At 40.7% G+C, this 14859-nt stretch overlaps 1 protein-coding gene across 2 annotated transcripts in view; it reads left to right on the forward strand.

The window, feature by feature from the left end:
- PARM1 (prostate androgen-regulated mucin-like protein 1) overlaps positions 1-14859 on the forward strand; it is a 75985-nt gene that overhangs the window by 28261 nt on the left and 32865 nt on the right. Inside the window, exons 2-3 of one of the 2 annotated variants that reach the window (XM_040418114.1) lie at positions 12170-12514; positions 12590-12943. In XM_040418114.1, coding sequence (XP_040274048.1) covers positions 12170-12514; positions 12590-12943 — 699 coding nt within the window. Of the gene's footprint in view, positions 1-12169; positions 12944-14859 lie in introns of both variants that reach the window. The other variant, XM_040418113.1, reaches the window with a different exon arrangement.

Consider the following 14859-nt stretch of genomic DNA (forward strand, 5'->3'; position numbering starts at 1 on the left):
AGAGAAGTCATTTCCAAACATTGGAACATCTTATTGATGGACCCAGATATTCGTAAAGGGATTAGAGAATGTCCCAGTATCACTTACAGAAGAGTGAGAAGTATAAGAGATAGATTAGTACAGAGTCACTATGTGGCACCTCTGGCTCCTAGAACTTGGCTCAACACACCTGTCTCTGGCTGTTACAGATGTAGCGGATGCATCGCCTGTAAATACATTCAAAGTGGGAAGACATTTAGGAGTAATGTTACCAATAAAGAGTATGAAATCAGAGATATGATCAACTGTAAATCGAGAGGTGTTATCTACAAGATGACATTCACCTGCGGAAAGGAATACATTGGCAAAACCACAAGAGAATTCAGGCGCAGAATTGGAGAACATATTGGGGATGTAATAAATCTAAGACACACATCCATTGCGCGCCATATAAGAAATGACCATGAAGGCAGAGTGGAATGTCTCAGCTTCATGGGCACTGAAATGGTAAAACAAACTGGGAGGAGGGTGAATTGGGATTTTAAAAAAAGTTCTACAATGTGAGGCCAAATAGATTTTTTATTTAAATCCATGGTCTCAATGAGCAGCAAAACTTCAGCTGCTTTATTTCAATTATCAATGGGACCTATATCCCCATAAGATTTTTATTTTATTTTTTTTAAACAATTTTTTAAATGTCCCCCCCCCCCCCGGATTACTGGGGTGGACCCTTTATGTACATATTTCCTTTCAAATATTCATTTTTTACATATACTTTTTTATTTACCAGACATATTCATTAATTTATCCTTACAGATGTATAGAAGCTATACGTCCCGTGCTGAGCCCGCCTAAATCCTGGTTGAGTATTTTACTCATGTACATGTGAACAAGTTGCTCCACATTAGTAGTGACTGCCAATAGGATGCTGCGCCGAGCGTTTGCTTGGCAGCTGATGACGTTGAGGCACCACGTCATGTTTCCTCCGGCCGCCCCACAGATCAGGTGACTTCCCTCCTCCATGTGTTCATAGGAAGTGCGCGCGCTCCACAGCACGGAGCGAGGAGGCGTGGACGCACCTGGGCGAGTTAACTGGTAGCATTTAGAAAGGAGCATGGACGCAGTACAGAGCGCCACCTCCTGAACCTGCAGTGAGATAGGGCTAGTTGGCGACACTTCCCCAATAATCTTAGGGTAAAGACCACTGTCTTCCATGTGTTCTCTTTGAGATAGGAGACCGGGGCTCTTAGGGTCATCTTTTGAGGGTGATTTAGTTTTTGTCCAGAAAAATAACTGCATATTCAAGGAGTTCTCGCTGCACTATTAAGATGATGTTACCTAGAAGGACGAAAACGTAAATGATCAGTAGATACACGCCATCTCTTACATGTCTGATCTGGTAAGAACATTTCAATTTGCTGTCTAGATGTCTATATCTTGCTGGTATATTAATATATTTTTTTTCTTGATTAGTTTGGTTTATTTATTTTTCTCACCAATTTTTTTAGCACATTAAACCACCGTTTACCTCTATTTATTTTAGTTTAAGGGTAGTAAAAGTTTAATTTTAATGCAATAATTATTCCAATTCCCCTTGTGATGTGAAATATGGCATGTGCTATAATTTGTGACTTTTTAACGCCACAATCGTGGTGTAATACCTTTGAAAATCCCCCCACCCCCCTCAAGAGTGTAAGAAGGTTAGTGGGCAAGGATGCACTAGATGTATTCCCTATGTTTCTCTGGCATACATTAAAATCTGCCTTCCTGGCCTGGCCATACTTACACGCATGCATGAACAAATACTGTACACTGGGATTTTCTATATAAGCTCAACACGTTTGCACTAGATACAATGTCCAGTATGTTGTTAGTAATCAGAGCCGTCCATGTTGACAATCCCATTGTGGATTACATGGACTATGAACAACATCTCAGAAACTGTTGCTCTATAGATAACCAGTAGTGCTTCTAGTAATATGTGCTGTATATTGTAGACCACTGTAGAGAAGTACATCCTAAAGGGATTTTCTTAACCACAATACAGACGGAGGAAGAGCAGAAGTAGACATGCCATTGAGTTATTCTATTACACAAATAAAGTATTGTGGGAATTTGCTCTGGTAGACAGGGTGTGCGGACACAGTACAGAGGCAAATTACCAGTTCTTAAATCAAACTTCTGTGTTTATTCACACATAAAGCAAAAACAAAACGTCACTTTGCAGTCTTGGTGTTGGTTCACACACAATGGCAATTCCATATAGCAAAAATCACCTTGTTGGCAGTTCTGCCTCCAGCAGTCCAGAGCAGGCTTTTAGGGGGCCCATTTCCCTTACAGACGGGTCTCAGCCCTCCAGCACGGCACAAGCCTCAGATCCCAGCACACACACCTCCTGAGCTCCACTGTCAGAATGATGTAATCCTCCTCACCTGGCAGTGCTGGCTGATTTTTAGGCCTGGCAAAACCCGGCCTGGAACATGGGGAGTAGTCACCCACCCAGCACTTTGACTACTCCTAGTAAGAGACGCCCCGGATCAGCTATACAGCCATACTAAGTATTAGGGTGTCAAACAGCAACGGCTGCTGACACATAAAATCCGGCTCTTTACTCCACCAAGGCCAGAAACCTCGGTGACCCGTACCTATCATCCACGATGATTCCTTGTACCTTCTTACAGTAAGGCCTCATGCACACGACCGTTATTCACTTCAGTGGGGCCGCAAAAGATGCGGACAGCACTCCGTGTGCTGTCCGCATCCGTTGCTCCGTTCCGAGGCCCCGCAAAAAAAAATATAGCATGTCCTATTCTTGTCCGTTTTGCGGACAAGAATAGGCATGTCTACAATGGGCCGCCTGTTCCGTTCCGCAAATTGCGGAAGGCACACAGGCGGCTTCCGTTTTTTGTGGATCCGCGGTTTGCAGACCGCAAAAAACGGCACGGTCGTGTGCATGAGGCCTATGTGTGATTAAATCTACTGAAGACTTGAAGAATGTTCTGCATTACCTTTGGCCACTTTCACACAGTCAGTGCTTGATCAGTGTTTGATCAGTAGTTTCCATCAGCAATCGACAGCCAAAACAGGAGTGAAGGTTACATAGAGCTAAAGCTAAATTGAAAGATTTGCACTTGTTCTGTGTTTGACCCACACCTGATTTTGGCTCACAACCATTGATGGAAATCACTGCTCAAATACTCAAATGTGAAAGTGGTCTTAATTGGGTTTGTAATGTTGTAATGTACCAAATTAGCTTCTCTCATATAGCCTACCATTAGATTTCATGACATTGTAGTTAGAGGAGAACAGTTCTATGTTAGGTGTCTTCTGAGCAGACATTTTATGGATACATGGTGGCCTCTGCACCTGATGTTTGATTTATCTGTCAGTTCCTGTAATACCTATACATCCATTCTGCACTGAAAATGAGTTACTTTATTACTTCACGCCAAAAAAAGCATTTTTCCCGTAAGAAGGGTCTGAAAGCACAACATAATGAAAGCGAAGTATCAAGGAGAGGGTCAGACTCACCATACTTCATTTAAGATTTCAGAACTTTGCAAGGCAAGTGTCTCTAGCATTTTGCTCCCTTTAGACCTTGCCATGTTTCATATCTTTGCTGTATTCTGAAAGAAGAACCATTTGTACTTTTGTCCGTTTCTTCTTTGTGATGGCTTTTCTGTGACCCAGACTGCTTTCTACTTTTGTGCTTCCATAATTGCCTGCAGCAATCTTCCAAGCTAGGATAATGATACATTCCTATCACAGCAATGTCTTTGGGGTTGTTGTATGGATTCAATGTGTTCTTTCAAAAAGATGAGGAGAGTTTTTTAATAGGGCCGCAGACTGTTACTTTCTCGTCACATATTTGACAATTATCAAGACAGTACACATGACTAAAAGAATATCTGTTACCGAATGTTAGGGTATAGCAATATTGCCATTCTTTGCTTAGGCTGTTAATTAGGCATTTCTAATTACTAGACACATAGAAGGGAATAATTTACTTTATTTAGGGCCAATAGTGATCAGATATAAAAAAGTACTACTTTGTATCTCAATTACATATTTTTCCTCCTTAGTTCTGTTTCAATCCCTGGTGAATGTACGGGTGTATATAATTCCGTTGTTATCTACTGACTACAAACAGTCTGCCCGGTAGTCAGGTGCAAGTAGACTCCTACAACAGCTGTCAGCTGGCCACTCATTTTGACAACTGTCTCTCATCAGTCCCTCCTATAAATACACACTAGATTTGGAGGTGTTTAAGTGAGGAAAAAGACTCTTCCAGATGTATTATCTCCAAGAAACAAAAGGATCAGATGTTGAAATTCATCATCTGTCGGGGGAGAGTCAGGAGCTCCCTACATTAGATTGCCGGCTGGTCCCACCAAATATGTTGGGTTGCGCCAACAATAGTCTAGTGTGTTTGGGGGCCTTTAGGCTGCGTACACACAGTCTGTTCTCTCTAGTGATCCTGCAGCTGTGTCCACTCTCAGATATCATGCAGCATGCTGCAGTGACTGAGAAGAACCATCTCTGAGTGTATAGTATGTACAATGCAGTTGGCTGTGATGAGACTATTACTACACAACGGGGTTGGGCAGGTATCACTAAAACAGAGCTCCACATCATCTTTAATTTACATTTTTTTGTGCAGTCATCTGAGCAGGAAAAAAAAAAAGTAGGCTCTACTTGAACACTAAAATCGAGGCCATTTTTATTATCAGTTATTATTATAAGTTGAAATTTTGAATTTGTTCTTAGTTGGAGATTTCAGTGTACAGAGTGGTCCACATTTACTAATACAGTTCAATAGTTAGACAGCATAACCGTAATATCCACATACACAATAATGTATTGTCGGGTGAACCTGCTGGGAACGTCAGGTTTGGCCAACTGTTTAATGTGTATGGTTAGCATCCAACACTCTCCTGACCAATGATATTGAGAGAGAGAGAAGCATAGGGCAAAATGAATATTTTCACTGGATCGTTGGGTTCTCCCAGGAGATAAGCCGACACCAGGCAGTGCTTACTGTCCTCTCTTCGTTTAATAGACATATATACTTGGTCAAGCCATTTTTTCTCCATGGAAATTATGTGACTAAAGTGAGTTAGCTGCAACAGCCACTGTGCTTGTATCTCTCTGCTTGTTTCTCACTCTGCAGCTCACTCCTCTTTCCCCTCCTCTTACCATAGACTTTTATCGGATGATGTAATCTGACCCTTCAGTGAGCTGACAGTCTGTCTTCATATCTCAAGACAGATATTTGACAGAAATCAGAGTGAATGTTAGTTTAGGAAAGAGGAAGAGAAGTTTTCTCTAAGATATACAGTATTACAAAGTTTCTTATATTCATCTATACTATTGATTTATGCAGTTAAGTTAAAAGTACAGTGACCATTTATTATACCCTGCTGATCATAGATAAAACATAGATAGCTACAGTAACTATGTGCTGGTCTGTTTGTGTGACAAACACATTTATTACAAGATGCTGTAAACCTGAACCCACAAAATCTCATGTGTGGTTAAAGTATACCAGTCACATTGAATGTGGTGTCTGATCTGCAGACAGCCTGTTTGAGAGCAGGAGAAGCTGAGCAGATTGATATTTAGTTTTACAGTAAATTCCTTCTCTTTTTATACTTGTAGTAGTGGAAGGTCCAGTCTAAGATGGACAGCTATTTGTAAACACACTCATGCAAATAATGCTGTAAAATCGCTGATAGGACCACCCACTGGACTCTTAAAGGGGTTCTCCAGGAATTTCGAAAATGCTTAAATATTACTTTCATTTAAATACATTCCCAAATACTTTTCATAGTTAAAATGGCTTGTTTTGTCTAGGGAGCAATCATTAAGAGAAACAAAATGGCCGCCGCCCTATTAGTAAACACAGAACCTATCCTAATCTCACAGCAGGACAAGTTACTTCAGAACACTGAGCTAAAGAGGTGCCTCATCCTCCTCTCTGCTTTGGTTGTCAGGGATTATGATCCTGAATACAGCCAATAAGACCTTCAGCTGAATCTCTGTAGGAATGGTGTTCATGAGGAGACACGAAGTACAGAGAGAATGGACAGGACAGACTGTGGTAACGTAGACTGCATCCCCACCCTCATGTCTGTACATCATGTGTCCTCATGAAACCCATTCCTACAGAGATTCAGCGGAAGATCATATTAAACTGTATTCAGGATCATAGAGGAGGATGAGAAAGCTCTTTAGCTTAGTGTCTTGAAGTAACTTGTGTGATTAGGACATGTTTTGGGTGTACTAACAGGACAGGGGCCATTTTATTTATGCTAAGGATTGCTCCCTAGACAGTACGAGCCATTATAACTAATGAAAGGTATTTGGGAATACATTTATAATAAAGTAATATTTAATTATTTTATTTTTCTTAATTCCCGGAGAACCACTTTAATTATCGAAAGAACAGGGATTTCAAGGGATTATGCAGACTTTGATGAAAATTCTCCTGTGTGCTGACATGTGGAAGAATGATAGTCTGCTCATCACTTACCTTGCCTTTGTACAATTTCTGGTGCGCTCATGTCACCACCTGGACTGGATAAAAATTCTTCCACTCCTGTTCCTGGTCTTCCCGGTCCTGACTGGATGTGTTTCGGAGTCGTCTTCTTTCAGCTGCATTTACAGTATGCTCCTGCTTTATAACATGATTTCCATAGATTCAGGGGTGGATTGGGAACAATTGGCCCTGGAAATATTTTTTTTGAAGTGGACCCATGTTGTAGACGGAGCCAAACTGGCAGAAGTAATAGGTGGGGGGGGGGAGAGAGGGTGTAATTGTGTGGATTTGCGGGGCAAATCTGTATGCCTTTTTTATCAGTTTTTTAATATGGGCATTTTTTACCTTTGATCTTTATTTTATATTGCTTATTTTTGTTTTTAATATGGGGAAAGGGGCTGATTTGAATTTTTAGGCCTTTTTTTTTAAAGTTTTTTTTTCACGTATTTTAAGTCCCCCCTGTGTAAAGCAGCAGGCATCCAGCAGCTATGGCACTCACTCGGCTTCTGAGCAGGGGCCATGATTAACATCCTGACTTCCACTGTACATGTATAGCGGAGGTCGGGAAGGGATTAAAATAAGTCATACCCCCATATAACTATGACCACTACATGTGAAAGGCAATCGGCCCGCCAGGACAATTCTCGGTAAGGTACATAGTCAATCCGCTCCTGCATAGATTGCACTACATTTCCAAAGGTGACAGGTTGCTGTTTACATACACAATGCATTTTCACTAAACTCAACTGCCAATGTCAATAAAATTTTGCATCAAGGCGTTAATTGTGTCTCAAAGTAAGCCAACCAGTAGTTGGTATAGAGTCAGAGAAAAGTGTCTAGCTATGGACCGAATCTATTATCCAGCCTGAGCATGTCTAAGCTTACGTCACCTACAGGATTAGGGTCCATTCACACGTCCGTAAGTGTTTTGCGGATCCGCAAAACACGGACACCGGCAATGTGCATTACGCAATTTGCGGACCGCACATGGCCGGCACTATAATATAGCAGTGGGCCCCTCCTGGCACACAATCAAGAGTGGAGGATGTGCAGCATTAAGCTCAGGTCAGGCAGTGCTACTTTTTAAAACTCCTTTAATAAACTTAGGCTACTTTCACATCTGCGTTGTGCTGTCCGGTTTGGAGATCCGGCACAGGCTTTCAAAACCGCAGCACAACGCTTCAGTTTTGTCCTCATTCATTGTCAATGGGTACAAAACTGAACAGACCGGAACGAGATGCACCAGAATGTATTCAGTTCCGGTTTGTTGTGTTCCCATGCCGGACACAAAATCGATGCATGTAGCGTTTTTTGTGTGTGGCAAGGGAAAAACCCATGTGGCACCAAAAACCATGTAAAACAGTCAATGGCGCCGGGTCCGTATTTTTAGGACATGAAAAAAATGGTTTCTTCATTTTCGATATAACACAACAGGATCAGTTCTGAATGGGTGCAGCCGGTTGTATTATTAGGACGGAAGCATTTTGCTTTACCCTGCTGGATCTCAAAACCATACAGCGAAAAACGCTGATGTGAAGGCAGACTTCGGCTGGTTTCACACGGGCATTGCGGGAAAAGGTGGGTTGCGGGAACATGCGCGATTTTTCCGCGCGAGTGCAAAACATTGTAATGCGTTTTGCACGCTCGTGAGAATAATCGGCATGTTTGGTACCCAAACCCGAACTTCTTCGCAGAAGTTCGGGTTCGGGATCGGGGTTGTGTAGATTGTATTATTTTCCCTTATGACATGGTTATAAGGGAAAATAATAGCATTCTTAATACAGAATGCATAGTACAATAGCGCTGGAGGGGTTAAAAAAATAATAAAAAAGTAACTCACCTTAATCCACTTGCTCGCGCAGCCCGGCTTCTCTTCTGTCTTCTTCTTTGCTGTGTACAGGAAAAGGACCTTTGGTGACGTCACTCCGGTCATCACATGGTCCAATCACATGATCTTATACCATGGCGATGGATCATGTGATGGACCATGTGATGACCGGAGTGACATTTTTTTTAACCCCTCCAGCGCTATTGTACTATGCATTCTGTATTAAGAATGCTATTATTTTCCCTTATAACCATGTTATAAGGGAAAATAATAATGATCGGGTCTCCATCCCGATCGTCTCCTAGCAACCGTGCGTGAAAATTGCACCGCATCCGCACTTGCTTGCGGATGCTTGCGATTTTCACGCAGCCCCATTCACTTCTATGGGGCCTGTGTTGCGTGATAAACGCACAAAATAGAGCATGCTGCGATTTTCACGCAACGCATAAGTGATGCGTGAAAATCACCGCTCATGTGCACAGCCCTATTGAAGTGAATGGGTCCGGATTCAGTGCGGGTGCAATGCGTTCACCTCACGCATTGCACCCGCGCAGAAAACTCGCCCGTGTGAAAGGGGCCTTAGGTGTCATGCACACAACTGTGTGTAATGTTAATGCTCAATCGAGGGGGGGTCTATTCAAAAGTTAGTTATGGGGCCCAGCCTTTCCCACCTTTGCTGATGATAATCATGACAGTGTTTTATAGGAATTGTTACCCAGCTTTCCACAGGATATGAATGGCAAATAGAGCCCTGTTTTCACTTTCTGCCCCGTAGGTGACAATAGCTTTGATTGTTCTTTAGTTCTAACCTTCTGTTTCAGAACTGGGAATCTAAGGATGATCAGTGATATACTTTCCTCTCGACAATACAGAAAATTAAACTATGCAGTTATCCAAGAAATAAAGGAAGACAAGTAATAAGCGAAGTACAACATGACTGCTGAGACCTTACAGTGTTCTTGCCAGAGAAGCCAGAAACAAGGACCCTTGACAAGGCATTGTAATATTCTAGTAATAGTGGAGTATGGAGATTGCGGTAATTGACTTGCAGCAGGCAGGGATGTGAGTCACCAGATTCCTTATTTCTGTATTAATACCGTACATGTATTCTGCTCATATCGCCACAAGCGGGATTCACAGGAGATTGTTCTACCTGTAATGGTTGTCTTTATCCTATGACTGTATCAATGTACTGTATGTCACCAATAGCATCTATCTGACCATCTATCTATAAATTATCTATCTGACCATAAATCTATCTTCTATCTATAAATTATCTATCTGACCATAAATCTATCTTCTATCTATAAATTATCTATCTGACCATAAATCTATCTTCTATCTATAAATTATCTATCTATCTATCTACCTACCTGTCTGTATCTATCTATCTAATATCTATCTATCTATCATCTATCTATCTATCTATCCATCTATCTATCTATCTATCTATCTATCTATATCTATCTCCTATCTATCTATTATCTATCTATCTATCTATTAATCTATCTATCTATCTATCTATCTATCTATCTATCTATCTAATGTCTATCTATCTATCTCATATCTATCTATCTATCTATCTCATATCTATCTATCTATCTATCTATCTACCTATCTATCTACGTTATATCTATTTATCAACTGTATCTATCTATCTATTATCTATCTATTATCTATGCATCATCTATGTCTATCCATCTAATATCTATCTATCTATCTATCATCTATCTATATATCTATATATCTATATATCTCCTATCTATCTATCTATCTATCTATCTATCTATCTATCTATCTATCTTCTATCTACCTGTCTGTATCTATCTATAAACTATCTATCTATCTATCTATCTATCTATCTATCTATCTGTATCTATCTATCTATCTATCTACCTGTCTATCTGTCTATCTCATATCTATCTAACTTTCTATCTGTCTATGTATCTATCTATCTATCTATCTATCTATCTATCTATCTATCTATCTATCTATCTATCTACCTGTCTATCTGTCTGTGTCTGTCTGTATCTATCTATAAATTACCTATCTATCTCATATCTATCTATCTATCTGTTGTACATGTACACACTCATTTTTCTGCGTCCAAGCATGTTTTAATGACATTTTTGCATGCCTTTTTAATTTTGCAAAATTTTTTAAAGGCATTCGGGGGGATTTATCAAGAATGCAATTTTTCAAGACAGTTTTGCTCGAGTGCGTGTTGATATACTTTGCGCCAAATGTATCAATATTAGGCTGGTTTCACAGCTCCATTGTGAATTCTGGCAGGATGTTCCGGCGGACAATGACAGGAAGTGGCCAGACACAGACTGCAGCGAGCAGCGGTTTGTCTCAGTCCGATTCTCCGCATTGTCTGCCGGAATATGGCCGGATCTCCACCGGACCCATTATACTTAATGAGGCTGGAGGGCTATCCGTTTGTATCCTGCAGTGTCGGATCCAGAGAACGTCCTGCTGAAATTCAGACAGCAGATGTGAAACTAGCCTAAGACTTGTGTCTAGAAATGCTACTCTAGTTTTTATATCACCCTTCCCCCTCACTGGAGTGAGTTTGTGAGTTGATAAATCTGCAAACTGGCGTAAATTACCGGTATAACTGGAATCTATTCTAGCTACAGGTTTCTAGCAAGCAGAAGATGCGACAAGATGTGTGCACCTCTTAATAAATTGGTAGGGTCTTCCTCCAGTGTGGTTTTTACTAAGATTGGTGTGTGAAGTGAAATGGTCTTGGTAAATGACCCCCTGTGTGTGTAGACTGATTTTATTGTCTTTAAATGCTTGAGTATAATGAGTTTGATTCAACCTATAGCATATCTATGGATTATTCTAATACTATCCATGAATCGTGGTCCCTGTATCCAAGAAACATTGTAGTAGTATCCAGGGATGATTCCAGTAATATCTGTGAATAATTGTAGTAGGATCCGTAAATGTTTCTAGTAATAACTGTCAATCATTGTAGTAGTATCAGTAAATGATTGCAGTAGAATCCATGAATGATTGCAGTAATCTGTGAATCTTTGATGTAGCATCTGCAGCCTTGCTGTGACTACTGGTACGTAGGTTGGGGGGGGGGGGTCTTGATGTGAGTACTTCTGGTTGTAAATCCTGCTGTGATGTCTAGGAATAGGATAAAGAAACCTTACTGTAATTATTTAGGAAATTAGAGGACTGCTATGACTACTGGGGAAGTGGGGGTTCTACTGTTACTAAGTAGAAGAGGGGATGTTGTGCCTGCCGAGGAAATGTAGAAGTGACGAGCACATGATATGATTTTTAGGATACATTCAAAAGGAGGGGTGGGTGGGTTTAAGGTTAATTCACACGTTGGGGGTAAGAGTGTGGTTTTCAACGGTGAAACAATGGTGGCGTTCTCTCCTGCACCCCCCCCCCCCCCCATGTAAATGTGCCCTTACTACTAGAGTAAAAGCGATATTAGACTGTCAGATTTTCACCAGATCCATTGGAGGAACGTTCTTTATTATTATCAAACAGGGCCGTGCGAGGGATGTCTGCAGTATATGCTCCTTAATGAGTATTCATGTATCTACGGTTAAAAATTGTGTTATTTAGGTGGTTAGACCCACCAGTTTTACTGTATGCATCAGCATGGAATAGGATAGAATACATACTGGCCTGGTGGATGCAAAAATAAAGGCACCTTTATGGCATATGCAGGGTGAACACACCCCAAGTAAAGAGAAATATACTGCACATACTGTACATGTTTTTGATTAGTATTAATTTACTTATTTATGTATGTGATTTTACATTATTCTAATAGGCTGTCCATTTTGTAGGTCTAAATGTTAAAGCGCAATCGACCACAGCGAGCTCACAACAAACTCAGGAGACATCTTTAGCACCTACACATGTGCCAACAGACGTCAGTGGAAGTACAGAGAATACAGTCACTGTGACTACAGTAACAACAAGTGTTAAGCTAGAAAAGACGACAACCAATGGCATTTTGAAAACTACTAGCATATCAACAGATGACACCAATAGTGTCAATACTATCAGCGTGGGGTCTGACTCAACTCAAACAACGGTAGCCACATCGAATAATGTTTGGACATCATCTAATCCAAGTACAAAAATACTAGACAGTAAACCTTCCACTCCACTAGAATCCACCACAGAGACAGTAACTTCTGAAACCTCCAGCCTAAAGTCAACCAAGCTTACAAGTGGGCCAACAGAATCCGGCACACAGACAGGAACTTCTGAAACCTCCACCCCAAAATCAACCAAGCATACAAGTGGGCCAACAGAATCCACCATAGAGACAGTAACTTCTGAAACCTCCACCCCAAATTCAAATAAGCCTACAAGTGGGCCAACAGAACCCAGCACAGAGACATTCACTCATTCCAGTCAGACAGTAACAGGAAGCACGGATCAATCCGGAATTACAGAATCTACAGGTAGTACTACTTCTAAGGAAGTAACTCCAAAAACGGCAAAGCCTGCTCCACCACAAACTGAGCCAACTAATGACAAAACTCAGACCACATCCACAACTGATATAACACCGGAACACAATGTTGAGCTTTCAAGGGCACTAAGTCCAGGTAAGTGTTTTGTCTTTAGATGTATTCGAGACAAGAAATTTGCACATGTGAGTTACTTTCATGATTCCCTTGTTTCTGAGTAATTGCATTGGTCAGTGTTAACAAGGTAGAAGATCAGCAACAAAACTAACATTGTTCACCAATTGTGATGCCATAAAAATAATTTTGGTGGCACAGTTGTAAAAATTGCAAATGCCACTCAGTGACATTTACATGTCATGGTGTTTAGTAGTGTGGGCTATGTTACCTAAGAACACTTAAGACCCACACTATGCTGGAATCTATACATAGATCTCCCATTCCTCCAAATAACAATACATATAAGAACTAGGTACTACCACCATACCCTGACTGAATTTATACCAGCTCACAGTGACAACATAACACCACTATAAAGTAACTGAATAACTCCACCTTACCCTAACTAAATGATGCTACCATACCATGAATAAGTAACACCACCATAAAGTAACACCACCATATCATGACTAAAGAATACCTCCATACTGAGACAAAATAATACCACCATACCGTAACTAGAGAATACTACCATCCTGTACTAGATAACATCATCATACTATTCAAGTAAAATGACAGGCACCATAACAGAATCCGACAGACCCTATTATTAGTGGGGTCCATCAGACAAAGTTGGGGAACTTCGTGCAATGGATTAGGGCTTAGGCACTGCATTATGGTTTCAGTTTAAACAGGAACCACAACACAGATACTGTATGAAGAGCCTTAAGGTGGTTTGACACATTAGACTAAAGTTTATCAAAATGGACAATTTCAATTATTCCAAAATAGTCACAACCGTGTCCATACTGTGGTCAACAAACCACAAATCCACAAAATACCTTCCGTGTGCAATCTGCATTTTTCTCACTCCCATCACAAGAAATGACTATTCTTATCCGCAATGTGGACAAGAATAGGACATGTTGTGAAATTTACAGAAGGGACATAGGCCATGAGGCCAGGTGAGGGGTGCCGTTTCAGTTTTCGCCTCAGGCAGCAGAAAAGCTAGGTGCACCCCTGCTCACAGTACACACTGGCACAATTTTACATAGACCGAGATGTACACCTTTTACACATACACAAAGCTTTTCCACGCATAGGTACACTTATACAAACCCATACACACACACTTTTACAGAAACACACTGTACATGCATACAAATTGGGAACACACTACTCGTACAAAGCCACGTATTGTGCATATAAGAAGCACACTTTTAAACATACATATACGCTTTTATATACACACAAGCACACAGAAATAAATGTATGCCTACAGTAGATACCTACATCATTGGTAAACGTGACCCAGTGATTATTCCTACCTACTATATAGAAGGGCTAATTGGGAGAGCCTGTCAGTACTTTTAACTAAGACGGACTCTAGCAATGAATACTCCAAGTTAGAATCAGAATCAAGTTGGAGGAGGCCTGCCATCTAGAAGCTGCTGAGACTAGTCCAGTACACCAACCAATGCTTTCACGCAACAAAAATGGCATGAAAAGGTCACAAATTATGACACAATCATTTTTACTTTTTCTATTTCTCGACTTTTTCCTGCCAAGTGGGAAAAACTTAGCAGGAGGGAAGGGCTTCCTACAGCTCGACAGAGTTACTATAATTTACCCCAGAAACTTGCAAAAAGTCTAACTGAAACCTACGCTATCGCCTAGCTGGTGTTTTTGGCACCAAATTTATTAGAGGCCAAATTTTAAGATGCAGGTGGAGAAGGAAATTCAACTATAGGAAAAAATCTGATTACTGCACTTCTCTCACTTCTGGACATACACACATTGACATAGAAAAATGCATCCAGATAGAAATGTTGGATTGTCCGATTGGGAAAAAAAGGACAATGCAGCAGCACTCTGCAAACACAAATAAAGTACAATAA

Source organism: Bufo bufo, chromosome 2 (assembly GCF_905171765.1).
Source record: "Bufo bufo chromosome 2, aBufBuf1.1, whole genome shotgun sequence".
Classification (NCBI taxonomy): Eukaryota; Metazoa; Chordata; class Amphibia; order Anura; family Bufonidae; genus Bufo; species Bufo bufo.